General features: G+C 46.3%; 11 protein-coding genes across 11 annotated transcripts; 5 read left to right on the top strand and 6 right to left on the bottom strand. All coding sequences in view use genetic code 12, as the record gives it.

Annotated features, from left to right (window-relative positions):
- Positions 1 to 96: 96 nt before the first annotated feature.
- Positions 97 to 3,629, bottom strand: LODBEIA_P59090 (uncharacterized protein; the record flags this gene model as incomplete). Its single annotated transcript, XM_066976293.1, has 2 exons — positions 97 to 3,492; positions 3,573 to 3,629. The coding sequence occupies 2 exons, from the start codon at positions 3,627 to 3,629 to the stop codon at positions 97 to 99; spliced, it is 3,453 nt and encodes a 1,150-aa protein (XP_066832847.1).
- Positions 3,630 to 5,106: 1,477 nt separating this feature from the next.
- LODBEIA_P59080 (uncharacterized protein) lies at positions 5,107 to 5,772 on the top strand (the record flags this gene model as incomplete). Its single annotated transcript, XM_066976292.1, has 1 exon — positions 5,107 to 5,772. One exon carries the CDS (start codon positions 5,107 to 5,109, stop codon positions 5,770 to 5,772), a length of 666 nt encoding a protein of 221 aa, XP_066832846.1.
- Positions 5,773 to 6,340: 568 nt separating this feature from the next.
- On the top strand, positions 6,341 to 6,631 carry LODBEIA_P59070 (uncharacterized protein; the record flags this gene model as incomplete). Its single annotated transcript, XM_066976291.1, has 1 exon — positions 6,341 to 6,631. The coding sequence occupies one exon, from the start codon at positions 6,341 to 6,343 to the stop codon at positions 6,629 to 6,631; it is 291 nt and encodes a 96-aa protein (XP_066832845.1).
- Positions 6,632 to 7,356: 725 nt separating this feature from the next.
- LODBEIA_P59060 (uncharacterized protein) lies at positions 7,357 to 7,929 on the top strand (the record flags this gene model as incomplete). Its single annotated transcript, XM_066976290.1, has 1 exon — positions 7,357 to 7,929. The coding sequence occupies one exon, from the start codon at positions 7,357 to 7,359 to the stop codon at positions 7,927 to 7,929; it is 573 nt and encodes a 190-aa protein (XP_066832844.1).
- Positions 7,930 to 8,295: 366 nt separating this feature from the next.
- Positions 8,296 to 11,472, top strand: LODBEIA_P59050 (uncharacterized protein; the record flags this gene model as incomplete). The annotated part of the gene is made up of 1 exon (XM_066976289.1): positions 8,296 to 11,472. The coding sequence occupies one exon, from the start codon at positions 8,296 to 8,298 to the stop codon at positions 11,470 to 11,472; it is 3,177 nt and encodes a 1,058-aa protein (XP_066832843.1).
- Positions 11,473 to 11,560: 88 nt separating this feature from the next.
- Positions 11,561 to 12,457, bottom strand: LODBEIA_P59040 (uncharacterized protein; the record flags this gene model as incomplete). Its single annotated transcript, XM_066976288.1, has 1 exon — positions 11,561 to 12,457. One exon carries the CDS (start codon positions 12,455 to 12,457, stop codon positions 11,561 to 11,563), a length of 897 nt encoding a protein of 298 aa, XP_066832842.1.
- Positions 12,458 to 13,078: 621 nt separating this feature from the next.
- LODBEIA_P59030 (uncharacterized protein) lies at positions 13,079 to 14,734 on the bottom strand (the record flags this gene model as incomplete). The annotated part of the gene is made up of 1 exon (XM_066976287.1): positions 13,079 to 14,734. The coding sequence occupies one exon, from the start codon at positions 14,732 to 14,734 to the stop codon at positions 13,079 to 13,081; it is 1,656 nt and encodes a 551-aa protein (XP_066832841.1).
- Positions 14,735 to 16,449: 1,715 nt separating this feature from the next.
- Positions 16,450 to 19,140, bottom strand: LODBEIA_P59020 (uncharacterized protein; the record flags this gene model as incomplete). The annotated part of the gene is made up of 1 exon (XM_066976286.1): positions 16,450 to 19,140. The coding sequence occupies one exon, from the start codon at positions 19,138 to 19,140 to the stop codon at positions 16,450 to 16,452; it is 2,691 nt and encodes an 896-aa protein (XP_066832840.1).
- A 1,457-nt stretch (positions 19,141 to 20,597) lies between these two features.
- Positions 20,598 to 21,446, bottom strand: LODBEIA_P59010 (uncharacterized protein; the record flags this gene model as incomplete). The annotated part of the gene is made up of 1 exon (XM_066976285.1): positions 20,598 to 21,446. One exon carries the CDS (start codon positions 21,444 to 21,446, stop codon positions 20,598 to 20,600), a length of 849 nt encoding a protein of 282 aa, XP_066832839.1.
- Positions 21,447 to 23,107: 1,661 nt separating this feature from the next.
- Positions 23,108 to 24,244, bottom strand: LODBEIA_P59000 (uncharacterized protein; the record flags this gene model as incomplete). Its single annotated transcript, XM_066976284.1, has 1 exon — positions 23,108 to 24,244. One exon carries the CDS (start codon positions 24,242 to 24,244, stop codon positions 23,108 to 23,110), a length of 1,137 nt encoding a protein of 378 aa, XP_066832838.1.
- A 1,889-nt stretch (positions 24,245 to 26,133) lies between these two features.
- Positions 26,134 to 27,291, top strand: LODBEIA_P58990 (uncharacterized protein; the record flags this gene model as incomplete). The annotated part of the gene is made up of 1 exon (XM_066976281.1): positions 26,134 to 27,291. The coding sequence occupies one exon, from the start codon at positions 26,134 to 26,136 to the stop codon at positions 27,289 to 27,291; it is 1,158 nt and encodes a 385-aa protein (XP_066832837.1).
- Between the last annotated feature and the right edge of the window lie 166 nt (positions 27,292 to 27,457).

Here is a 27,457-nt window from a genome sequence, read left to right as displayed (position 1 = left end):
AATACAACACATGTATATAGTAGCACTTGTATATAAATAATTATTCATCCATAAAAAATGACAATTGAAGAATGTATCATGCATCATGCATCATTATCATGACCCACGGGGATCCGACATTTTATGGATTCGCACACTCAAATTATCAAAATCTCCAACAACTGCAATATCTTGCGGAGTGATGAAAATGTTCTGCGACTTTGGATATTTCATCAAATTCTTCAACAACAACTTGATGCTAATGGATCTGTTGACGGAGTCCATGTAGACGTCAAACTCGTCTAGCCCGCGGATTTTGGAGTTCATCGTTTGCCAGATGGCCAACAACAACGCAATCTGAGTATATGATTTTTCACCTCCCGACAACGATTCAACAGTTCTCCCGGGGGCAGAAACCCCTTTCAGTTCGAGGTCTTGTTTCGTCTTGACCAAGATCTCGAGGGACTTTTCCATAAAGTTCATGTTGATGGACCCCTTGAACCCTCTCACCTCCATTGAGCTTTCAAACGACCTCCTAGCAGTACTCACCTGATGGTTCACGGTGGTGCTGAGAAAGTTGCGTCTCACCACGAGCTCCTGCTCCAAGCGCAGGTAGATATTGTTCAACTCTTCTTCGCTCGCCTTGGCAGACTCAAGCTTGGCTTGGGATAACTTTAACCGCTCCATGACCGCTCTCAACGGTTCTCCAAGCCGTCTTTCGGCCTCCGAGAGCAGTCGCGACACGTCCTGATACGCCTTTGTCAAAGTTTCCGTGGTGTCCCTGGCGGAGATGTCCGCCTCCTCCTCGGAGCAGATCGCCTCCGCATCCTTCTTTTCTTCTTCTAGTTTCGGGATCGCCACCGAAATCAACTCCGTAGCCTCCTCAATGTCCTTTTGCGATCTCAACTTCATGTCGAGACATTCCTTCCGTTTGCGCTCAAACGCCTCGATGAACTCGGCGTTGGTCAACAAGGCCTTCTTGGCTGCCGCCTTGGCCCTGGTGGACTCTCTATGGGCGTCCTTGGCTGCTTGGACTCGCGAGTTCAATAAATTGAACTGGTCCTGCTTCGATCGGATTTCTTCGGCAACTGATTCGTTCAAGGACTCTAGTCTTTTTATCTGCAAATTATTATCCTCAATCCTCATTTGCAAGTTTGTGACATGGGTAAAGTCAACCTCGGCGTCGATTTTATCTTCCAACACACCTCTCTCCCGCTTGAGCTTTTCAAGCTCGTGTCTGAGATTGCTCAATTCACGCTTGATCAAGTTTTGGCGCGATTCCATCTCTTGCTTTATTTTCCGAATCCCTTTTTCCAATTCATTTTGGTTCACCTTCTCCTCCGTGATTGATTTCTTCAATTCGGCAATCATGTCTTCTTTGTTGGCCGTGCCAAATTTTGGGGCTTTTGACAGGTAGTATACGGGATCGATGATCAAGTTCCCGTTATGGCTGACTCTTTTGCCTGAATCCCTTGCAAATTGAATCAAGACGCTAAACACATTTTGCTGGCGACAAAGTCGTCTGGCCTCCTCTTGGGAGTTTGCAATGATTAGTTTTTCGATAGAGTTTGTATCGATCAAGGCGTACAAAAGAGCATCCTGTTCAATGTCAAGCATATCGGCCACTGTAGTCCCGCTGGCTTTGCCACTGGCGAAATCGAATTTTTCCATCTTCCTGACTAGAATGTTGTGATAGGCCCGGTGGTTCTTTAAAATCTGGGCAAGCTTGTGTCTGTCTTTTTCATCTGAAACCACAAACGAGTCCAAGGTTTTCGACAACACCGCATCAAGCATCAGTTTCCAATGACTATATTGCTTCTTCACCAGCACGTAGCTTCCAACGGGACCTATGGGTTTGCTGACCCAGGTGGTCCGATCGATGTCTCGAATAATCAGTTGCATTCTTTCAGCGCCCCAAGCCACATACCGCAGGTTCTGCTGCTTATCCAATTCCACTAGCTGCATTTGATATTCGTGGATCTTTGACGCGGCCTCCTGCTTCGATCTGCTCAAGTCTTCCAATTGAGAGATGGGCCCCACTTCCAATTTCTTGAGTCGCTGCTTACCTTCGTCGAATCTCTGTTCATACTTTGCAATCTTGGAGCTTACTTCCTCGAGCTGCACCTTCAATTTTTCCTTGGATCCGCCTCGTTGCTCTGCAATCTTTTCATTCTCTCTGTTAATGGCCTCTTGTGTCTTTGCCGAGTTCTTGTTTAACTTGTCAATCTCCTTCTCATTGGTTTCCATATCGCTCGTTAAAACATTGATCCGAGATCGAATGCTTGTTCTTGCGTCTCTAGCGTCTTCCACCTCCTTCAAAGCGGCATTCACCTCGTTCTCGGCATTTCTTTCGTCTTCACTCAACTTGATTTGATCGGGCTTTCGTTGCAGGATCTCCTTGTTGTACTCTTCAATCTCGGCGTCCTTCTTCTTGATCTCCTCCTGCAGCATGGTTATCTTGGTCTCGTATTTTAGAATCTTGTCTTCAATCGTCTTCACATTCTGCCAATGGATCTTGCCCGCCAACAAGTCCAATTTCTCTCGGAGCTCGTCGTATTGTCTATGCGTCTCGTAGATCTCGACATTCTTTCGATGTTCCGTTTCGCAACGAGCAGCAAATTCCTTTGCTTGTCTCACCTTGTGCTTGATCTCATGCACGTTTTCCTTTGTACCATCGAGATTATTGCAAATGTCAGTTATGTAGGCTCCATCCATGAAATATTCGAATTTGGTTTTCGCAGTTGCCGAAGTAAGAAACTCGCGAGCTTTATCCTGAGATAAAAAGGCCAACGGGTTGTCAACGGTGATGTTGAACTTGTACAAGATTTCATCCAAAGTTGATTTTTTAGTACATATCACCTTGCCAGCTTCATTCTTGATCGAATACGAGTTATTACCGGTTCTTCGAAGGTGCCGTTCAATGATGATTTTCTTGCCGTACTCTTCAGGCTTGAAAGCCCAAATACCTTCGTTTTTCAAAACAACAATGATCCGAGAGTTCTGGGTACCATCTTTTATCAAGTCTCGAATCGTGCTGCCTCTATTGGTATCGTTAGCTTTCGCACCAAGACCAACTGAAATACCGGTCAAAATTGCACTTTTACCCGAACCGTTTCTTCCAATGATGAAGTTGATTTGCGGGCCCAACTCCAATTCAAAAAAGTCGTGGCACATGAAATTTTTCAACGTTAGTCGTTCAATGACACCTGCTTCTGCAGGCAGATCCAAGTCGTCGTCGTCGTCGTCGTCACTATCATCATCATCGTCGTCATCATCATCGTCATCATCTTCATCTTCATCATCATCGTCTTCACTGTCTTCACCATCTTTATCATGGCCATCATGATGATGACCATTTTCTCCAGGTGCAGAATCAGATGCAGCATCAGGCCCAGAATCGGACTCATTTTCGTTTCGAGGTGGTTGAGTCATTCGAGCGCGTCCATTTTGTTTTTGGGTCTGCATGCGATTAATCAGCTGAGATATCTGGTCTCTGAAATTGCTATTGCTATCCTATTAGTTGTCAACGGTTAGTAATAAGGACACTGGTGATGATGCTCCTTCTTCTGCTGGTTTGCACAATTTGTACATACTATATGATCCGGTTGAGTCTCATCCTCGCCACGTTTTCTCTTTAAAGTTGCAGGCATATCTCCAGTCTCTAGCCTCTAGCCTCTAGTCTCTAGCCTCTAGTCTTTACTGTACTGTATTGTATTGTGTTGTTAGCTTTGCCACCCGTTAATATCCAAACCCTATTTGCCTAGGAATATGGGAGAACTTTGAATCAATACTGCTGAACTCTAACCACTGCAAGTGGAAAACTGAACCAACACCAACTAGCTACCGGGTGCAGTTACAATCTGGTGGTGGCGGTGAATGTGGTGATTGACTGGCTATTAGCGACGTTGGTGTTAACGGTGGTTGTGCTGCCTAGATGAAGATTTACTTTGACTTTGACACGCGTTTCGTGAATAAAGTGTGTGTGGAAGTTCGATTTGGTTGTAAAAAATAAGCACACACTTTTTTTTTGGTCTCCTTTTCGCTGCAAATTGGAAGCAAGAGGAAGAAGCGGTTCATTTCATCTCACTCCATTCCATATTGAACAGAGAGAGCTGTGAAGCATGAGTACAGTATATGATAACCTAGCTGGGTCGGGTCAGATTTCGTTTACTGTTTTACCTTCTTAACCAAGTAGCTGTAGCTAAGTTGGCGTAGAGGCTAACAGAACGTGCAGGTGCTGTCAGTAGTAGTTACATTTACCACCATATTAAAGAGTAAATCTACGTACGTACATGGGTTCCACTCTAGCACGGTCAATAACGAGTATTTCCGGCACTGATTCAACGTATACTAAACCGATCCGGAGGAACGAGCAGACTCCAAAGCACTACTCTTCGCTGTCTCACCAATAAAGGGTGAGAATTAAGCGGTAATTGGCGGCCTTTTCTGTTTGAAGTTTTGAGGAGGGAAGGGCAGGGAGAATACTGGAAAATCACGTGACAGGCGCCGCACGTTACTCTTTTGGGGCAAATTCCTCATCTAGTGTATCAATTGTACCAATAGTTGAGATCGCCCGATCTTGACTTTCTCCAAGATCTATAAGAAATCAGCCACGGATTGCAACAGTTTGCAGCAAAATGGCTCAGTTCTCGTCTGGGCACCGTGTCCTATTGTCCTATTGTCCTATTGTCCGAAAATGTTGTTGTAGTGAAACAAAGTGTTTCCCTCGTCTCAAGCAAGTCCTGTTTCGTCAACGCACAACAAAACTGCCAGAGGTAGGTAGACATCTCTATCTCTTGTCTATGATACATAACCACGCGTGGAAGACGGCTCTCACATGCGGGCCACAAGGACCACCACAAGGACCACACACTCGTTGCATCTTATCACCAAAACAAACGCATGCAAATGCCTCCAGTCGACAGCAGCAGCAGCAGCAGCAGTCACGTGACCACGCTTGGTAGTGACACCTCTATCCCATCATCATCAACAACACCATCACCATCAGCAGCAGCAGCAGCACCTTCGTCTCCTCATCACAAACAACAACAATAACAGCACAAAAGACCCCTCTCTCTTTTTCTTTCGAGTACCCACTGCCACTACTAGTCTGCCAGAGCCGTAGCAATGAGCTCCAACTCAAAAAGGATCAAATTTGTCTCCATATCGCTTCCTATTCTATACGGAAATCATGCTTATAAATTAACACCAGAAACACGCAAGACAACCACACCTGCAGATCATACTCACGAGTGGACGGTATTCTTTAAACCGGTGTTGGGGGATTTAGACTTGACCCCGCTTTTGAAAAAGGTTACGTTCAAACTACATGAAACTTATGAGAACCCAATCAGGTCAATTGAACGCCCGCCTTACCAGGTGACTGAAACTGGGTGGGGAGAGTTTGAAATCATCATTAAGCTATACTTCCACCCTGGCGTTGATTTGGGGATAAACGAGAAAAACTTTCAGATTTTCCACGCTTTGAAATTGCATCCGTATAACCCGCAACATCCCAAGCGGGAAAACGGCGAAGTCCACCTGATCTTGTACGATGAATTGGTGTTTAATGAGCCAACCGATAAGGTCTTTGAAATATTGACCAAGAAGCCAATCAACTTGATACCTTACAAATTGACAAACGAAGACAAGCGAGATCAAGAATTTATTAGACCGGATGAAAATGACGAATTGAGCCGATTAGATGTTTATATCGAGAAAATCAAACAGGAAACCGAACGACAGGCTGAGTTGTACAGCAGAGCAGAAAAGGAAAAAAACAACTTTACTTAGCCCACCAGCGAGCTGACTAGCTAGCGATTGCTTTAAATAATAAAATAGACCCGGTTCAAATGGTTTCCAAGAACAACACTGTGAAAAGTGCAAGTGCTAGTGCTAGAGCTAGTACTGGGACCACTCTATTGGGACGGGTGAAGGGAACCAAGAAATGGCCAGTTCATATATCGTCTGCTGTATCGAAAGAGCTGCGTGGTCCGACCAAGCGTCAGTGCTAGGCTTTCACTATAAACTGCTTGTGGAAATTACTCAGCAGGGATTGTTCACGAAACTAATCTTTTTTTTTTTTCACCCACTTTGACTCTGTATCAAAGCTCGAGAGCAGCAATAGCAGCAGCAGCAGCTCACAGTCCAGCTTTGACCAGGTTTATATAGAGCTAAGCAATATGTAGGAGTAATGGCATGGTGAGAGATGTGGTCGGCGAGCGGCGATCACGTGAATGTTTTCGAGACGCAATCTATCCAGACCTACCTCCTTCATCCCCAACGCGCTCCCCTCCCCCCCCCCCCCCCCCCAATAGCGACTACGAAGCCTTACCGTATCTCAGGCAACTATTCACCCAGCATGCCGTCCCTCGTCCTCAAGGTGCCATTTGAAACCCAGAAACAAGCCATAATAGCTCGCAACTCACTATCACCCGATCCAGTGCTCAAGCTGAACGAATTGAACATCACATTTGAAGTAGATGAGAAAACATTGGTGTGCAAATTTGCAGGTATCAGCGACAGAGTCATTCGAGTCTCCATAAGCAATGTCATTGACAATCTAAAGACTGTTGTTGAATGCTTTGATGAGTTTGACGGAAAGAAGAGCCACACGTGGGAGTTGGACGAGAATATCAAAACCAACGGATGATTGCAGGTGATAGCGGACCCCATCACCTGTGTTTGAACGGGACAAGCTGATGATGAGCAAAATATCCATCCTGGACCACGTCTACAAACCTGGAACCTGCCTTGTGTCGTGAGTGGCTGGGCTGTGTGCGAAGCTGAATTATAGGATGTGAATCGATGGCAAGGCAAGGCAGCTATCTCCGCATTCAAATTCTGACTTAGAGATAGTTAATGATTGTCGACAAGGTCCAGGTGGGGTATGACGTCCGAGGTACGAGGAAGGGGGAAAGGGCGATGGGCTCAATTAGATGCTACAGGATGATTCGTGGGCAAACAGGAAACTCCATACCCATTAAAATGTTTCATACACACATAGACACATACACACTTCAAGCACGAGCAATTAGAATGGCGTTTTAGAAGAAACTATGTCTTTCCAATAACAGCGAGATTACAGGCCTTTTTTGATTTTACACTCTTGTTCTTTCTGTCCTCTTTCTGTCCTCTTTCTGTCCTCTTTCTGTCCTCTTTCTGTCCTCTTTCTGTCCTCTTTCTACCCTTCTTCTTGCTTGATGGTGACTCCATCGTATTGAGAGAGTCATGGCAGGTAGCATCCAGATTTTTTTTTTTCAGGAACCACAGGACTCAGATTGTAAGTAAGTGAAGAGAAAGAGGAAGGAACGTTGGTGATATACTCATTTTCCCAAGTTCAACTCTAGCAATTTACAGACCACTTAGCTTGCTGCCATGGGTTGGTTCGGAGGTTCGAATACACAAGCTCCACCGTCAAAAGTCTCTGTGGTGTCAGAGTACCAGGAGCCGAAACCGCAGCAGTATCTAGAAGACCTACCTCCCAAATTCGAGGATGTTGAACCACCTCGAAGGCCGCCACCATCACCTTCATCATCGTCACTGCTGCTGCTGCTGCTGCCACTGTCACAGGAAAAGCCTACGCTTGCAGATGCAGCGAGAACGATTTCTTGGTCCGACTTTACCGTGGAGCGGTACATCAACATGCCATGTTTTCGAGAAGCCATGATCACTGGGTTCCAAGCAATGGGGGTATTGGGAGTTGTCACATTCTTGGTCCACAAAAACGTTAAGAAATCGCTCAATTGGTCCGTGGGCGGGTTCTTTTTGGGCAATTTGGTTGGATGGGAACAGTGCAGGAGTCTTAGGAGAAGATCTTTTGAGATGGTAGAAAAGGCAAAGAGGGACAAGGAGGAAAGAAATAGGAAGAAACTTGAGGCGATGGTCAAGGGCCAACTGGATCAAAGCGATCTTGAAAAGTTTGAAGATTTCAACAATCGGAGTAAATAGGACATATTAATCTTGTAAAACAAAAAGCTACAGCTACAACTATAACTGATAAACCTAACCTAACATCTGGGGCCAATTTTACGAAAGCTCAACCTGAACTCTTTTTCTAACCTGTTCGTGACCCCTTGGATACAAGGTTTTGCCAGTAGCAAGTGAAAAGCGTATTTTGTTGGTAGATCTGGCTATATAGCATGAGAATAGAGCTCGGTATTATCTGCTTCCCCACACCTTTCTCTTTCTCTCTGTGTGTGTGTGTGTGTGAAAAATTTATTAAATACCGACACTACACCGCTGTTTGAGCTTATCCAAGCCAGTGTCTTTTTCACAACCAAAACTCAACTTGCACGCATCCATAACTGATTTAAGATGGAGAACCATAAGGTGACAGTGGCCTACAAGACGCTAAAGTCCAATCTCGTCAACCTCCCGTCGAATTTAACAAACTTGTTGTTCACAGCCAATATCCAAGTGCAAGATGTCATAGTTGAACTAATCCCAACACTGAGCTCAAACTCCAAGAAAACCACCTCTAGCATCTATGCTGGATGGTCGGGAATGTCGTCTTTGCTGATAAAGACGGTGGAAATTGACCCCGTGTTTGCGCAGTCTTTGCATTTACCCGATAAGTCCTCGGTCACGGTTAATCTCAAGTTGGGCAACTACGAAACTTCCAACGTTAGCTTAGAGCCCTTGACGAGTTCCGACTGGGAAGTAGTCGAGTTGAACGCCCAGTTGATTGAAGACAGACTTTTGCATCAGACCCGGTGCGTTGCACTTGATCAAGTGTTGGTTGTATATCCAAGTGCGACGATCTCGGCAAAATTGATCGTGACTGATATTGGCACTACTGCGCACAAGTTTGCCAAAATCTCCCCCTATTGCGAGATTGCAATTGCTCCAAAGGTTAGAAATAAGAAGGAAGTGCAGGATACGAAAAGCGTTTCCAGTGTCAAGAGCACGAGCAAGAGAGAAGACTATGCTTCAGTAACACCGATTTTGAAAAGAGGCATAAGTCTACCTCATAAATTGTTTCATGATGTCGATGACACGGAAAATAAAGTGTACATTGACTTTGACTGCTTACCGGAGACATTTGAGTCCTATGCTGCCGTTTCAGTCATCCCGGGACCCAATGAATCGAAAAACACTTTGGAAGACGAGAAGGACGTCAAAGAGAATAGGAGGATAGTTGCCAAGTTGGTCGACTTTAAAGGACAGCTGGACAACATCGGGTTGTCCAAGAGGTTGGCCGTTGCTTTGAACGTCGATGGGCAAACAGGGAACATCATCTCGTTAAAGCCGGCAGTTAAGAACTTGTCCAAACGCCCAGCGAGCTTCGTGATACACCCATACATCATCAATTCCAACAAAAAGAAGGAAATCAACCTGGTGAAAACGTCGAAATTGACCCAGCTCCTTAAAGACGCCATTTACCCGCTGCTAGCAAGCACGGCAGTCACCAATTTTATGCGCATTGGAGCTATTCCAGGCGTGCTTCCGTACGGAGGCATTTTGAAGTTCAGGGGCAACGAGAGCTACAATGCGTGGGTCAAACCGTACGACCTTCTGGTGAAGAAACCGATAAAGATAGAGGTGGGGGATGAGTTGTTGCGGCCACAGTCATTTGTTCAGGAGTTTAAACTGGAAGGACACGCAGGTAACAGCGGCAGCGGCAATGGCAAAGAAGAAGAAGAAGATGGAAGTGAAGCTATTGGCATTGATGAGAAAATCAACGAGTTGGTTGATTCATTTTTAATCTCAAACAACACGGGGACACTAGTCTACGGCAACTCTGGTAGTGGCAAGAGCTTGTTTCTCAAGCAGATCAGCAAGAAATTGCACGACGAGCACGGGGTTTTCGTCAAACGCGTTTCGTGCGATGCGCTCGTGAATGAATCCTTCCAAAACTTGTCCAAAAACCACATCTTTAAATGGCTACAGCAATGTTCATGGAACCAGCCGTCTTTGCTAGTTTTGGATAACGTCGACAAGATTCTCAGTGTCGAGATGGAGAACATGGATGCGTCAAAGTCGAACCAGGCCACCGAGTACCTCATATCGCAATTGACAAAGTTGCACAACCAAAACAACTCCAATGTCTCCCTTCTTTGCTCTGCTGTTTCCAAGGAAAGCGTCAACAAATTGCTCTTGGGTTCCCATTTGATTGAAAACTACCACCACATTAGTGCTCCCGATAAGCTGTTGCGTTTCAAAATCTTGGAACGCAACTTGACTACCAACTTGCAATGCAAGTTAGATGTCGATTTGATGGACTTGGTGAGCGAAACCGAGGGATACTTGCCCAACGATTTGAAGATCTTGTCCCATCGTATCTATCATCAGTGTCTATCCGAGCTAAAAGCCGACGAGGAAGAAAAGGGAGAAGTAAATGTCGTGCGATCCGAGCATGTTGCAAAAGCCTTGGACGGCTTCACCCCGTCTAGTTTGCGAGGGGTCAAATTGCAAAAATCAGGCACGAGCTGGTCTGACATTGGCGGTCTCACGGAGGCAAAGAGGATTTTATTGGAAACATTGGAATGGCCCACCAAGTACGCTCCCATTTTTGCCAACTGCCCCTTGCGGTTGCGATCGGGTATTTTGCTTTATGGCTATCCTGGATGCGGCAAGACGCTATTGGCCAGTGCCATAGCGGGTCAGTGCGGCTTGAATTTCATCTCGATCAAAGGTCCCGAGATATTGAACAAGTACATTGGTGCCTCTGAACAAAGCGTACGAGAACTTTTCGAGCGGGCACAAGCGGCCAAGCCATGCATCTTGTTTTTCGACGAGTTTGACTCGATAGCACCAAAGAGAGGCCACGACTCAACCGGTGTCACTGACCGTGTTGTCAATCAGATGTTGACCCAGATGGACGGTGCCGAGGGACTAGATGGAGTTTACGTCTTGGCTGCCACTTCGAGGCCCGACTTGATCGATAGTGCCTTGTTGAGACCGGGACGATTGGATAAGAGTGTTATTTGCGATATGCCAAACTACGAAGACAGATTAGACATTTTGGGAACCATCACTGCCAAGATGGACTTGGAAGATGACGTTGATTTAGAGGAAATCGCCAAAAAAACCAGTGGCTTTAGTGGCGCCGATATGCAAGGGTTGGGCTATAGTGCCTACTTGAAAGCTGTGCATGTGCGATTGGACGCGTTGGAGAAGGAAGAGTGCAGCCAGCAATCAACTACTGACGAGCAAGGAGTTGAGTTTTTCAAAATTGGGAGCAGCAAGGGCAACGCAAGCACCAGGAACGCCGAAAGGATTAAGCTTTTGCACCAAATTCAGCAGTTTGCAAACAACGAGAGGGAGGGATCCGGCGATAAACCTGGCGCAAAGAAGAAGATTGAGCAGCCAAAGGTGTGGATCACCCAGCAAAATTTTAGAGAGTCGCTAGAAGAAACCAAGCCGTCAATTTCCCAATCGGAGAAAAACAAGCTCACTCGAATCTACTCGCAATTTGTAGACGGAAGAGATGGAAACATGCCCAACGGAACAGCAAGTAATGAGATTGGAGGTAGAACGACATTGATGTAAATATGCTCTATATACGAATAAAAAAAAAAAGGAAGAAAAAAGAAAGAATGAAAAAGTTGGGAAATGAATACTTATTTCTCAACGTCACTTAAACATCTTCCAAAACCGTTTCACCAGTTTCGAAATTCGAATTTGCACGTTCGCGAGCGTCCTCTTCCTGTATCACAATCAAGTTGCTGTAGCTTCGCTTGTCTGCGATCCAGGGGAACAACCTCAAGTACGACCACGCGCCAATAAATGCTCCCAATACGCCGCCCACGAACACATCCACGAAATGGTGTCTGTAGTCCTCGGTTCTGCTCAACGCGATGTAACCAGCAACGAGCAAAGGAAAGCCGCCGAAAACCAACGCTCTCCAACTTCCAAAGTTGGTGTTGCTCGCTTCAAATTGGCCCATCAAAAACAATGCCAAGTACACCAACCCTGCAAAACTGATGGACGAGTGGCCCGAGGGAGTAGTTCTGAAGCCATCTTGGAGCTTGCTCATATCTGTAGTGGTGCAGACTTCAATGCCCACCAAAACGTCCCTTGGGGTGGAAGAATCCGGCACGCAACGAGCTAGGAAATCGGGCCGGTGGCGCCCAATCAAGTTTTTCAAGATATCAGTAACGTTGGAAGTGATGAGCACGCTGAGCAATAACCCCAACGATGCCACATACGTATTGTAAGCCTTGTACTTTGGAGCGGTCAAGACGAGCGACGTCACTATGATGAGTACGAGCGGGATCCACGTTGCGTAGAGAAACAACTGCCAGTTGTTGACGGTTTCCCGTTCGGCAAACGGGTGCTGAATGGTGAGATCATCGAGATAGAACTGACGGTGGAAAGGCGTAAGGTTGTAAAGGAAGAAATAGGCCACCACGAGCACAACAAGTAACACCAAGTCTGTAAATCTCCACTTCATCACTTTCAGTGAGATGGGCCCGAGGTTATCTCGATTGAATTTGGGAGTCGGCAAGCTGTTCAATAGTGTTTCCACTGACATCTTTTGTTTTAAGTTTTTCTTTTTCTGCTGCTGTTTCGTTTGAATACGACCTCAAGGGAACGGTGGTGCAGCAGCTTGGCTGACAGGCTGATATCTTGGGATCTCTTGATGTGTGAATCTCTCTCTTTCTCCCTTTTGCTTCCTTGCGCCTCGGGTATCGATTGAGATAGAGCGATCTGCAGCCTTATGTAGGATTCCACCACCACCACCACACTGGTTGCAACAGGACTCTACCTCTGGTCAGATCCACGGCCGTGCCTTCAAAAACATTCCACCAGAGACCTACGAGAAGAACAACGTCTTTTGGGACAGATTGTTCCAGAAAAGCAAGAATGGCAGCAACAATTATAGCATTGATTAAAGTTTTGCTGAAGAGTTAGCTAAGGGGGGGGGGCAAACCACGGGTGCACCACAGTAATTTGCTTAATTTCATACGCAATCCTCACCGTTTTGAGTTTCGTCAAAAAGAATGAGGTGATCTGCCAGATGTTCAAGGGACTTCTCCCTATGGTGGTGGGGGAAGTTCAATTTTGCAATCTCAGAAAATTGTCATTATTAACCAAAGAACTAAAAAAGAAGAAAACAAATACAAACTATCCAGACTGTACGACGACTCTAGGACTAGGCCCACAATAAAGTAAGCCACTCCCATCCCTTGAGCTTTTTGTATGGGGGTTCTGGTTTAGCGGTAACGTCATAAAACAACGGTCTCAACTTGGCTTCGCTGGGCTTGATGTAGCTTGTTCTGAATACCAACTTGGCAAAGACAAACAAAGCCAATGCCAATGGGATGATAAAGTAGGCACTAAAGAAGGTGGCAAAGTCCCATTGGCCGTGGATAAAAGTGGGGAAACCTCCCGTCAACAAGAAAATGACCGAGAAGAATAAGGAGTAGTAGCCACACCACTTGCCAATGGCAAACGAATAGGGCAAGTCCTTTCTCGAGTATCCCTGTGCTTTCAAAGCTCTGCTCATGGCAATATGGTTCACTGCAATGACAATCCAGTTGAAAAGGATGTTGGACGAAGTGATGTTTTGGAACCAGGAAAACACCGTTGAGGCGGCTTTGCTCGAAGTCATGTAAGCCAATGGGATGAAGCAGCAGGCAAAGCCCACCGCAACGTATGGCAAGCCATGCTTGTTCACCTTCAAGAAGATCTTGGGCAACTGCTTCTTCGAGGACAAGACAAAGATTGTTCTACTGGCCTTGACAATCTGGAGATTGGCGGCACTCAAAGCCGAAGTGAGAACAACGGCATTGACAATGTGTGGCAAGACCTTGATCCCGGCCAACTTGACAGCTCTCACCCAGGGCGAGCCAGAAGCAGTCCCGTTTGGCTTTGCGATCCCTTTATCCGTGTGTGAAACAATCATTGAAAGAATAAAGATCATGATGATGTAAAGAGAAAATACTCGGTAAAACACCCTCTTTGCTGCACGATGGATCGATCTTCTTGGATACTCGGTTTCTCCAGCAAGCAAGGTGATTGCCTGGATTCCACCGAAAGCGTAAACAATCGAGTTGACCGACTTCCAGAAACCCAAAAATTTCCCCAAAGAACCAGTGGTGTACTTTTCAGCAAAAGGACCCGGGTTTTTCCAGTATTGGAAGCCCAATCTGTGTTGGCCAGGCACTCCGCCCAAGTCGATGATCAAACCAAGGAGAATCAAACCGGCGCACAAGCTAATCTTGAGCAAACCAAAGAAAAACTCAATCTCACCGTACCATTTGACATTGTACGAATTCACAGCAACAATGACCAAACCAAAAATAGTGATAAAGATTGCCGGGTTGAGATCGGTCCAGTAGGTCATAATGACACTGACGGCAGCCAACTCGTTTGGAATAATGGTGGAGTAGATGTCGCAAATACCCATGACGAAACCTAGCGCCTTGTCAACAAAGTGCTCAGCATGGGCAACGTAGGAGCTAGTGGCTGGGTACAAGCACGAGGTCTCCGTTACACAAATCTGCGACGCAGCAACCACTGTACCGACAAAAATGTAGGCAATGATCATGCCAACGGGGCCTGCTGTGGCCAAGGTGCCTCCCGAAGAAAGAAACAACCCAGTTCCAATGACCCCGACCAAGGATATCATGGCAATCAAACGGGCATTAAGACTGGAACTTAATCTATTGTCATGGTGAAAGATCTCGTGTGACTCTTCAATGTCCTCCTTGTCGAACTGGAAGTTGAGAGACTCGAGGTCAGACGAGTCGGCAATGACGTCGACCTGGAGTTTCTGGTCTTTCTTTTCTGTTCCTGGGCCCATCATTATTGATCATGGATACTCAACTCACTCAGGTTTTTCCCCCTCCCATTCCAGTGCCAGAGTGAAGAATATTTATAGACTGAACGCATGAAATTATCTTTATCACCAACATCTTGTCCATCTATCAAATTCTGCAATTCATTTAACAAAGGAGAAGTTTTTTTTTCCTTTCTTTCTTTCAGATAAGAATTACAACAACAACACCTCTTGCCTTCCCGCCATGACCGCCAGGGCGTTTCATTGATACAAGGATGCACTTGAATGGCGCAAGAACTTTTATCCCAGCACGGGAATTAGTGCCGCGGTGCTTAGTATGGTTCGATACCACCACTATATACCCTCTTCCTCCTCCACCCCCCACCAACTTCTGTAATTTTGCATAGATGTGGAAATTGATTCCAGTTGCAAATTGATAAAGCAAAGCCCGAAGCAAGATGCCAATTTCCAAAGCATATCTTGCAGAAAAGAAAAATACTAGCCCGTGGTTCAGACAAGCAATTGCAGGAAAATATAGGATGATTGATCTTCCAACACTCGATGTGCTTTCTACTTTTCATTTACGGGCCGAGCAAAATCATAGCATATCCCAGAACCAATGATATAACATCTATCACACTCTCGCCCTCCATCAGCTCCTTCCGGCTCGTCCTCGTCCCCCCACTTGCCAATCGTGTGCGTTATGAAACCAACGTTGTTTTCGTTTTCTTTAATTTTATGGTTAATCGAAACTGTGGAAAAGAGTTCCACAGTTGATCTCTCTAGCCTTATCTTATCTCAATTAAAATTAAGAAAGGTTTAAGTAACTTGACATCTCTGCCTCTGCTGCAACTTCTGCTGCTGCTGCTTTTGCTGCTTCTTCTTCCCTTCTACTGTTTTTTTGTTTTTCTCGTAAATTTCAAATCTGACCCCCCTTGACAGTGACAGTAGTGGCAACCAAAAACAAGGAGGGAGATAGGGAGACACTTACACATCAATTTTTGCTGCCGTGCCAACAAACAGTAAGTACTAGATGAGATAGGTGACAGAAGTCTGGAGGCTTGATGTCATGTGCGACTAGAGCATCATTTCAAAGAAAAGAAACAACAACCATGTCCCACTTTGGCGAAGAGAGAAGAGGCGAGATCTTGGTTTCGAATTTGGACATGAACTTGATCTTGAACTTGATCTGGATCTGGATCTGACAGAAGAAGACCCCTCTCTTCTCCCCTACCAATCAAGCACACGCTGCAATTACAGCCACCGTTGGCTGTTGATGACACGTTCCCGGGGCTCTCAAAGAACCAGCAAGTTCAGCACAGCAAATCGATTCCATCAAAGGGAAGGGGGTGGTACTTGCTGAGATCTCGCTTTTCATAGGACGATCTTCTACGCTCTTTTACGATGGTTGATATGGTTTCGAATGCCTCACGCTCCATGGTCCCTATCTTTTTTTTTTTTCCCCCAAAACACATCAGGCGGTTGAAGTTCACTTTGGGGGAAAAATAAAACCATAGCTGGACATGAGAACTGTGGCAGCGGTGCCCGCCTTCAAGGGCAAGCTCGCTCGTGCAAACGAGGTTAAAAATCGTAATCAAGTTTGAAATGACTGAAGTGTTATCAAATTTGTTATTTGTCTATCTAGCTATGCAAAAAAAGAAAACAAAAAGAAAGAAAATTATAGATGTGGTCCCAGAGAAGAAGTAGAAGGAAAAACGAAAAGAACAACCGCGACGATATCGCTAAGGATTCCATTTGCTGATGAACGCCAGAATGATGGCATCGGCCGTTCTAGCCAGTGAAATGGGCGTTCCATTCTCGTCCGTTTCATCTGTGTCCGGCGCGTAGTCAAACTGGTTCATGTCCTCATACTGATACCTTGAGTTATCCTTTTTGTATCCAACGTGAGAGTCCCTGAAATGACGAAGGTAATGACCTAGAACTGAAGACCTTGAGGTGCAGTTGACTTCCAATATTTGCCAGCAACTGGTGCACAAGACACCCTCGCGCTCCAAAATGTGGGCATTGGTCTTGCGTCTCTTCTTTTCCGGTTCGTCGTACTCGCCCTTTTTGAACTTGTACAAGCCGTGGTACTTTGGATCGGGCACGGCCCTGCCGTTGGTCAATATTCCATGCTTATAGGCCAAGTGGTTGCCATAAGACGAGTTTTTCAATCCAAAAAACTCAATCGACTCGCAGTAGGGGCAAAGTCCGGCACGTGTTGCGTTATCTGGCTTGCCAAGTCTATCCAATTTTGTCAATATATACTGCGACTCATACGCAGTTTTTTTGAAGTTGGAGTTTGGCGACAAGTCGTAGGTCTTTTCGAAATGTTTGACGAAAACCTCGGCCAAGTTGTCACGCAAGTACATGGTTCTTCTCACCTGGCATGTCTCGGAATTAAATAACGGACGAATCAATTTCTTCAGCAACTGCGAGCAGTTTCGAGCGTCGGGCACATTCGTCGATGTTATAGGGAGGGTGGCCGAATAGTCCCAGTCCGGGGTGGACTCAATGTCAAGCAGCGCGAGCTCGACGTTTGTCGTTTCGAAAAAGATCTTGTTGAAGTTGTTGTTGAAAGAAGTGGACTCGCTCTTGGCTTTTTTGCGCTGCACCGCCGAGTGCTTCGAAGGCGCATCCGTCTTCCGTTTCCTAGCTGGCGTCGAAAGGCCCGACGAGTTGTTTGACTTTTCCAAAGGCGAGCTCAACGTGGAGATTAAGTTTGAAGGGGTTTGGTTAAACGACAAATGCAGTTGCGTATCGGATTTCAATGAACTGACAGACGAAGATCTCTTGGCAGAGCTCATCAACGCCGACGCTGTTAACATGGAGGTGAGGTTTGGATCCTTTATGTTTTCGTCTTCGAGGGACCGCTCGCCCTGGTGCTGGTTCAACTCCATCTTTTTCCACTCATCGACGATGTTCATCAAGTAGGCTGCATCTAGCTCGGGATGGACCAAGGGCGAGTTGCTGGAAATCAAGGGGTCAAAATCTGTCTTCAACTTTAGCCTGTTGCTGCTTCTCAAAGCCCTTGCACCGCCAGTTTCTCCTCCTTCTCCATCATCGTCGTCGCCGTCATCGTCATAATCCGCAGCACCTTTTGCATAGAAATTGTTTTCATAATTAGGATCTTGTTCATAATTGTCATTATCATTATCATTATCACCAATACCATTACCATCACCATTGCCACGACCACTACGACCATCGTCGTCGTCATCGTCGTCGTCTTCATCGTCGAGCGTCTCACTTTCCTCATCGGCGCGGGTGACACCAATTTTGACTTCATTGTCGCTGCCCTTTTTCATCGACGTCGTTTGACTCTTGGATTTCCATTCATCGATTTCCTTGCACGTTTCTTCAAACAACTCAATGACTTGATCGTGGGTCAAGTCCATTGAGCCCCTGGGACTGTGGATGTCGCCATGTGGGCTTTCACTAGTGGGCTCCTCACCGACAATTTGCTCGTGTCCAGGTGCGTTGGCCAAGTGTGGATTGAACTTGAGATAGTTTGGAAAGGAAGACAAGGCAGCATTGGTTCCGGTTTCAGGCGCCATAGCGTCCGAAGCGTCTGCGCGGCTGCCTTGTCGACTTTCAAACCTTCCCTGAGAGTGGATTAGGTCATACTCGCTGCCCACGTCGTAAGAGCCGTTGCATTGCATGCAGTCTCTCGGAGCGCGGTCGAGGCCCGCGTTTGGAGGTATACTGTTGTTGTTGTTGTGCTCGCTGATGCTTCCATACTCTTGGAACAACTGGACCAAGTCTTCCGGGATGCAATTGGAGGTGATTGTGAGAAATGACTGGTCGGGAACGAGGTTTATGCCGTTGTATGTGCTCGTATTCTCATGGGGTATTTCAGTTGGGCGCTGGGCGATAAGGCTTCTGCCGGTGATGCTTTCCTCGTCGTAGTAGTCCTTGCTTTCATAATAATAGTTTTCGCCTATCTGGCAAGGACAAGAGACCACTGGAACAAACTTGGTCGACTGTTGAAATTGTCCCGGGATGTCGCCCGTTAATATGTCGGCCAATATCGGTTGTTGAGGGTTGGAAAAAGAGCACAGCTGCAGTCCTTGAGAAACGAGTTGTGGCCGCTCACAGTAGACTACGTCCTGCTCAAAGTGGCTGTTGCGGAAATGATCGTCTTGTTCAAAGGGCGCCAAAACCGGTGGATGATGCAGGTACCGCTGGAGGTATGGCGCGTGCAACTCGGCGGGTTTCTGATGATGTATATGAAGTGGATGAGCCTCATTCTTGCTGCTGCTGCTGCTGCTGCTGTTGTTATTGATTTGGAGGAGTTGGAGGTTGTTGTTGTTGTTGTTGTTCAATTGTTGGTGCAACTGAGGAAACAAATCGTCATGAAATGGAAATTCAATGAAGGAAGATGTCGTTCGTGAAGCTGGCTGAACGGCCGCTTCAGCGTCGGAAGAAGCCATTCCAGACCGATGTGAGTATACCTACCTCCCTCTTCCCCGTCAGATAGTTGCAAAACGTTGGTCAACAGGGTGCTGCAGAATTAAAGTTTTTTGGAACAATATTATTAACCTTTTTCTTTTTTTATTTTTATTTTTTTCGATGCTATGACAAGTGGTTAGCGGCCAGTATACCACTGCCAGATGCTGCAAAGTAATGCTTTAGTCGAGGCGCTGGGGTGAAAAAGGGAGCGGGTGTGTGTGGGGGAAGCCTGAGACTGGGAAGGGGGGGGGGTAGAATGAAGCTGCTTAGAGAGATTCTAAGACGGTGTCTTGCTGTCCAATGTACTTACTTCATTGTGAATTAGGAAACTTTTGCAACTTGTTTTTTTGTGTTTTGTGGATAAGTTTACAAAAAGAGGGTGGTGCGGCTGACACCAAATAAGAAAATATCTCTTGTCTTTTTGTGCCACAAAAGAAGATGCTGCATAACAAAGATAATACCTCAACGTCAACGTCAACGTCAACACCACCTTCACCTTCAACTTCAATCTCGGCTTCTGGGGGGCCATACAACGCAAGTCGAGACTGACACTAGCATCGTTGGCACTCGTCGAAGTTATCGAGCTCTGAAGCTAGCGGTTACAAGCGGAGTCTAAAAGAAGAAATAGAGGAAAAGGGAAAGGGCTCAGCGTGTTTTTTCTGTGGCCGTATACACTCGGCTGCAAAATTTGTTTATTTATCTATTTATTTATTTGCGCAACGTGGACCCTCAAGACCAAGGTCTAGCTGGACTCTTTACGAGGGGGGAAGTCTATCGCTAGTTGACTCCTCGAGTTTGAGACGACGTTGTGTTGCGTTGATTGATTCGCGATGCTGGGTGCGTGTATATCCTTGCAGCATTTGAGGTGTTCCGAGGGGAGTCAGCGTCTATCAAGCGGTTTTTGTCACTCTCGATTGCCACGGAACGGACTCGAAAGAAAAGGTGTCTGGTTACTACAGCATCAACACCATCTACTAGAGTCATCGTTGTATGTACGTTGAGCTCTTACCCTTTCATAAGAGTTGGGCTACTTGAAAAAGGACACAGCAGGGAGCATTATAAGATAAACGGTATATACGAGGATTATGAATATACTAATGGTACAACAGAAACTATTAAAGACGACGGGATGACGATAACGTCAATAAAATGATATAAGTTTAGTAATTAAGATATTGAAGTAAAACGTAGCATTCTTTGCATTAATTTTTGTTTGTTTTCTTTTTTTTTTTTTTGAATCTGATGATGCGGCGGTAGTCTTTCTTTTTGATTCGAGCGGGGTAGAAAGGGGATGTGTTGGTTATAAAGATTCGAGAAGTCTTTCATTCTGTGGGGGTGTTTTTTTTTTTCTGCAAATGTTCCTCATCGTTTCTTCAAAAGAAGACCTTCACAGTACCGCTCGGGGTGATTAAGCTTTAGGTGCTGTAGTTCAAGATTTTTAGATTTCTTCCGGCTTGGCTCTCTTGACTCTGAAGAATCTAAATTTGGAAGCGTCGGAGATAGGCTCGCCTTCACCAGCAACCACGCCTCTGTTGGCGGGCTCATCGTACTGGCCCTGGGCATAGTCACCGGAGCTCTCCTTGGAGTAGGCATTCTGCTCCGTGTCACCGCCACGGCGGCCGAATCCGCCCAAACCCGATCTCTTCTTGTTGCCCGTGTATGTGCCCACGCTGGCGGCGATCGAGGTGGCAAGCGTGATGATCAAGCAGGCCACGGCGGCCCACAAGATACCAAAAGCCGCGGCGCCCAACTTGGACAGGTGGCCGGCCTTGTTGAACGCGTTTCTGCCCTTGACGTGGGCAGCAGTGATCAAGCACGCGGCGGTGATGACAAAAAGCAACGAGAGCGCCGTGACGATGGAGGCCAAGGTGCCGGCGATGGCAAAGCAAAAGTTCAAAGGCACGGCAAGCAAGGCCACGGCGGCAAAGAAGAAACCAACCAAGATAAACGCCCAGCCGATACGCGACAAGTAGTAGTAGGTGTCTCTGTCCTTGATAAACGACTCAGGAAGGCCCTCTTCGCTACCGAAGTTGTCCTTTGGCGAGTAGGGGAATGCAGCAGCCGACTTGTCGCAGTTGGCATTACGGCCGTTCTCAACGCCGCATGTTCTGTAGAAAGTCCATCTTGTGGTGTCGTGAGTTGCTCCCGGGATGCCTGAAGTGTCGGTTTGCGACCAGTAAAACTTGCCCAAGACCGAGGATGTTCCTCCTCCGTTGATAACCGTGAGGATAAGCAACAAGTTGGTTCCCAAGAGGAAGAAGATTGGAATGATTGTCAAGGCTCTCATGGTGCAATTGAGTATGGGAAAATTTATTCCTTTTCAGTTGTGTCCTTGAGCTGACTTTGTTTTGGCTGTGAAGAAGAAGATTAAGATTGACAAAGTTAGGTTGGCCGCGGGTTCACTCGGTGCAACACAACTCTGAAAAGATGAAAATCTGGAGTAGCAGAAGAAGTAAGAAGTAGGAAGTGGGAAGTGGGAGGCGGAAGTGAAAGAAGAAGCAGAAGAAGAAGAAGAGGAGGATGTTGATTGTTATATATGACCAGTCAGTTGATGTTATAGAGCAAAGCAGTAATTGCTATTTTGGTAAAAAAAAAAATTGAAGGGGTTTTTTTTTTGTATTGGGAGTCGCAGAGAACAAAGAAAGCACCTATTTACTACTACTACTACAGCTATAGCTGCTACAGCTGCTACAACTGCCAATAGTAGTAGTAGTAGCAGTAGTTGTTGTTGTTCAACAAAGAACGAGAGAATGCACTCTGATGTACATTGTACTCAGCTTCGAAACAGTGACTGGGTGACATCTCTCATCCAATTAAAGTAACCACCGTAGCAATTAAAAAAGAGTAAAAAAAGCATGAGGCGCAACCCTATGGTTATGACTATAGAACACACAGCGTAAGGTCTGCGGTTTTTGGCTTTGGCTTGGATGACGTTTTTTGTTCTTGAGTGGAGGAAGAAGAAGTATCCGTGGCAGTAGCAACAACAGCCTGCTCACTCTCAGCAATTTAAAAATAGCACACCTGGCTAAATACAGTGGTGGGGGGGGGGGAGGTAAGTAAAAAGAGAGAGAGAGGCTTTAAGATGGGCGGTGTGGGTGGATGATTTCACCGAAAGTGAGCTTCGTTCCTTGAGGTTCTGCCGGTTCACTTTTGTGCGGCGATGCAAGCAATTAGCATACGTCGCTTCAAGTCATTCAATTTCCACTCATGAGACCTGGATGTGAGATGAGATGATCTTGGTTAGAGGGGGAAAAAAAAAGTCTTGACTTGCTGAGGGTGTTTTTGTCTGGGGTAAAAGCTTCGCCCACACCATCGAGGAATCACGAGAAGCCCTTTTTTTTTCGAGAAATTTCGCCTTGCCTCTGTTCGTACATTCATTATACTCTATGAGGGGAGCAGGTAGACAGACAGACAGGCAGGGCTCTTCAAGGTCATTCACTCATCTGACAGGTGCGGAATTTCACCGGAGTTAGGACTCGAGGTGCCAGAAGAAGGACTCTCCCTTGTGCCGAAAGAGGACGAGTTGTAGCAACTTTAATGGCAGTTGCCGTTTTCGGCGCTTTTTTAAACATTTCCAGAAGAAGTGACACAAAGCCGCCATCAACCACCAAATTCAGCGTAGACTTCCGTATTGGGCAACATCTGCTCATTGAAGAGATCACGGCCATGTCAAGCCAGAGCTGGGAGTCACGTGTATATACACATGTAAGTGTGTGGAGATATGGAACCAATCTGCGGCTACAGTGATGATTTTCTTTTTTTTTTTTATTTCGCAGCCACTTGTTCCCCGAAGTTTACGCAGAGACCGCTCTCAAACCACCCATCGGAAACCCTTCAACATATAGACACACTTGTAAAACTTTCAACTTTTTTTGCTCTAGAAAACTACAAAAAAATCTATAACGTGAGGAAAATCAGATTTAAAGGAGATCAATAAGTTCACGGTGTTTAAAACCAAAAGTCAACGACGCTGGAGTCGTCGGTGTACTTAACCTGCGCGAGACCAATCTTGTTGGTGTCAAGGTTGTACGCAACATAAGCACTTCTCAAAAAGATGTCCCCAAACATGTTGCTAACGGAGCTCTCGTCAATGTTGATCTTGCACGTCTCCTCTCCCAGGTACAACTCGCTGTTGGGCACCTTGATCTCGAGCTCGCCAAAGTTGAACGTGGTCGAGCCCGCCTTGTTGATCTTGTCGCAATCTGCCGTTCCGTTCTCATCCAACCCTTCATTCTCATAAACTTGCTTCAAGATGTCCGGTGTCATCGTCATGTACGTGGTGCCGCTATCGAGATAAACAGGGGTGTTGACGGTGAAATTCTTGCCCCTGGCGGTGGTGATTGAGCCCAACTCGACCCCAAGCCACCTATAGTGAACGACATCGAGCACCTTCATTTCGCCCGAGTACTTGGCCTTGTCGATCCCGCCAAACAAAAGGTTCCCGTCCTCCGCCTGCGCCAGGTTCAAGTACAAGGAGTACGCGGCCTTGTCGACGATCCCGGCATCTTTCAACGCAAAGGGGAAGTTGGGGTAGGTTGAGTGGTCGGTGGTTGCTTCGGTGAAGTTGTAGCCAAGGCCCAACAACCCCAGCGGTCTCCCGTCCTTGTCCATGACCCCAAACTGGAACTGGGGGAGCTTGGTGCCGTCTTCAAACCAGTAGTCGTCCTTACCGTACCATCCGATCGCATTGTGGCCGTCTAAATAAGCCGCGTCAATCACCTTGCTCAAATTATGGAATGTCGTGGACGTTTTGGGGTTGAATGTGCCACCGCCAGTGCACAGGTACATTCCGTTGCATTCAACGTTATCCCCGGGGACCCAAAAGTCGGAGCTTCCCGTGTCAATACCAACTTGGATCGTTTGTTTGTTGGATCCCACTTGCACCGTGACCAAATACTGCAATCCGAGCATGTCAGGGTAAATGGGGACCGTCTTGTCTCTCTTGGACGCATTGGTGGTAGAAGAAGACGTGTTGTTTTTAACAACGTCAAAGGGAAGCAGGAGAGTCTTTGGAGATCTCTTGTTGGATGGAGCGCCATACACTGACGAGGCAAGCACACTTGCAATCAACCAAATCTTCAACATCTTCTTGACGTTTGAAATTCTCTTGCCGTGAATGTTTAATTCGATATTCAATCGGTAGGGGAAGAAGGGGCGGAAGCACTCATTTTATATTCATCATGGCCCATGACACACACGGCTCCTAAACCCCCATCGCTTTCAAACCCACATGGCATCCAGACTCCAAGGCTCCTATACCCAGTTGCCAAACTAGACACCTGCTTTTAATTTTTCATTTTTCAAATAGTATGTATTGTATTGTTGTTTCTCATCGGTCCAGCTTTAACCCTCGGTGATCCCAGTAAAGAGAAATATCACGGCAATAAGCGGGGCTCAGCTATCATTTACTCGCAGATCGTTCACGCAGGTAATCACTTGGTAATTTCTAGTGAGATCAGATCTATTGTTCTGTAAGTGAAAAACCGTTAGTAAGTTTATCCGAACGCATAACACTACTACTACTACTTGCGAATCAAAATCGGAAATCCAGAGTGCGCACAGAGAGAGAGAGCTTCAAACCAATCTGGCAAGAGATAATATGAAGTGAACAATAACAAAGTAGTTCAACTTGCTCACCAGGACCGGTTCGTTCGCCGCAACGTGGTATCTTTTCTTTGTTTTTTTGGCTCTTATCTGTCCAATCTCTAGTGCTTGAAAAATCGCCGCATCTATTGCAAGCACAGGAAGTGCCGTATGAGGGGGGGGGGAGGGGTTTGAGTTTCAGTTTTTGGGGATTTGGGTTGCGGGATTTGAGCTTGAATGAGTATCCACGGGGAGGGAGTTCATCAACCTGCCTTGAGCTGACCAAGATTCGACAGCAATAACGGGTTTGCGAGAGTACCAACAGATAAACTTATCAAAAGTGCAATCTGCAGCACATGAACAATAAGCAACAGGATCAACAACAAATTTGAATAGAATCGAAGAGACTTGTTGGTTAAACTTATCAGATCAATGTAGCTGGGGCACGATGTGAAAAATAGAAAAAGGAACAAAATTCAAACTCTGGGCAACCAAATGGTGAAAACCAATAAGTATAGCAGATCTCCTCTTTCAGAGAGCATTCAGAGTTTCTACGGAGAACAGGTACCAACTAACACTCTCTGGAGGGAGTTTTGCAGAGAGTATAAATCAGCCGCTTTCAGTGCTTGGGTGAAATTTTGCAACACGAGTCAATCTTGATGATATCACGTGACCTGACCCCTGTTGTCTCCAATTACTCGTCCCCCCTCCCCTCCGGCAAAAAAACCTCTTTTGCGTGTTTACATCTTCATTTCAAACAGCAAAAAATAAGCTCAACTCAACCCAACACTCAGATGAACTCAGCTTGTAGATGCGTATCCCCGTTTGCCATTTTGAAGTTGAGCAACAGAGGAGGGAGCTGAGTAATGTGTGTGCACGCTACCACATGTATACGCCAATAGTAACCCCATACTCTCTCATCAATCACAGCCCAAGGCAATACGTCATTTTCACCCACACCCTCAAAAACACACTTCTTTTCAGCACTCGTATAACCCCCCTAGGCAGAACTGCAAAGACTTCACAACAGGGGGCCAGTGGAAAGAGAGACAGACAACGACCTCTTCTTGCTACCCTAATTCTACTTCTCCTTCGTTGGTCAAACTAATCCGGCCTCCCCTAAACTTCTTCACCTTACATCGCATAATTAAGCACCACTACATTTACACCGCTACAGTTACACCACTACCACCCACGGCTCACTTGCTAACTCACCTTTGATGATAATCTAAAAAAGAACAAACAAAAAAAAACAACCTCCACCGGGCCAATACCAACATCCATCAGATGATAAACTTGACTAGATAGATAACAGCGGGATTTTTTGCACATATCATCAACTGCCACGAAAAATAAAAAAGAAAGCAGATCCCTTTCCCCCGCATCGCACCATGAACTCAGATCAGTCACCACCTCCACAACCACCACCACAACAACAGCCAGGGCTAGATCCCAGCAGTTTGCCCACTCTAGGCACAACGTACCACAAATCGTCATCGAAGCCGTTGTATGAAGGAGCCAACGGTATCATCTTCAAAGGATGCGACTCGACTCATTCGTCTGCGTTGGTGTTGAAGCAGATCAAGCGCAAGCTGCACCAGCCGCTCGCGAGATATTTGGCGTCGGTGATGCGCGAAGTCAACAATATGAAGCTTGGAGCTTGCAAGTTTGTGATGCCCGTGTTGGGCTTGTGCAAGATGAGCGAAGAGGATGATGATGAGGATGAAAAGGCGAGGGAGCTGGCTAGCCCTACCTCTTCTATTGGTTTGGCGTCATCCGATATAGCTCTCGTGATACCGTACTATCCCAAAGGCGACATTTTGGACTTGCTTTCGCGCACACGAAGATTCAAAATTGACATTTCCCCCAGTATGAAAGATGCGTTATTCAAGCAGATCGTCAAGGGAGTCAGCTTTTTGCACGCGAAGAATATCGCGCATCGCGACCTCAAGCCGGAAAACATCTTGATTGACGACTTGGGCGTAGTGAAGATTTCCGATTTTGGCTATAGCGAAAACCTCAATGAGCCCGAGTTGATCGCGCACGAGTTCCATCAGGTGCCGCATGGCTTGGTCTCTGGCACAAACAGCTTTAAAGCGCCCGAAGTATTTGCATTGGAACTCCAGTTGGACCGCGTGAGCATCAACCAATACCAAATATCCCTGCACGAGTTTCAAGATTTCAAAAAATGGGACATGTGGGCGTTGGGCATCACTTACTTTGCAATCTACTTGATGAAATGCCCTTGGAATCTGGCCAATTTGGGCGACCCCAAGAACGCCACGTTTGCGAAATACGTGCGCAGCTACCCCAAGAGTGACAAGCAGTGGAAACAGTTGATTCTGGACTTGAACCATAATCGACTCGTGAACGATCTGAGCGCGTTGCAGTTGTTCAAGAGCTTGCATTACGATCTGCGCGAATGTATCTTGCAGTTGTTGAACCCGGCACCTGAAAAGAGACTTACTGCTGATGAGTTGTTGGAGACAAAGTGGATGAGCCACGTTTATGCTAACCCGAAGGATTTGATCAACTTGGTGCAGCGGTGATGAAAACCAACATGCACCACCCACAACAACATCAGCATCAGAATCTGCATCCCCAGATTTTTCCAGATTTTCCCAGATTTTCAGATTTCAGATCCAAATGCATCCGTACACCAGCTTCCCGCGCATCCACACCGCAGTAATTTGCACACCACCACAACTTCAACAA

This window comes from Lodderomyces beijingensis (genome assembly GCF_963989305.1).
Source record: "Lodderomyces beijingensis strain CBS 14171 genome assembly, chromosome: 8".
In the NCBI taxonomy this organism is placed as follows: Eukaryota; Fungi; Ascomycota; class Pichiomycetes; order Serinales; family Debaryomycetaceae; genus Lodderomyces; species Lodderomyces beijingensis.
Note: the sequence above shows the minus strand (reverse complement) of the source record. Positions and strands in the feature narration are given on the sequence as shown.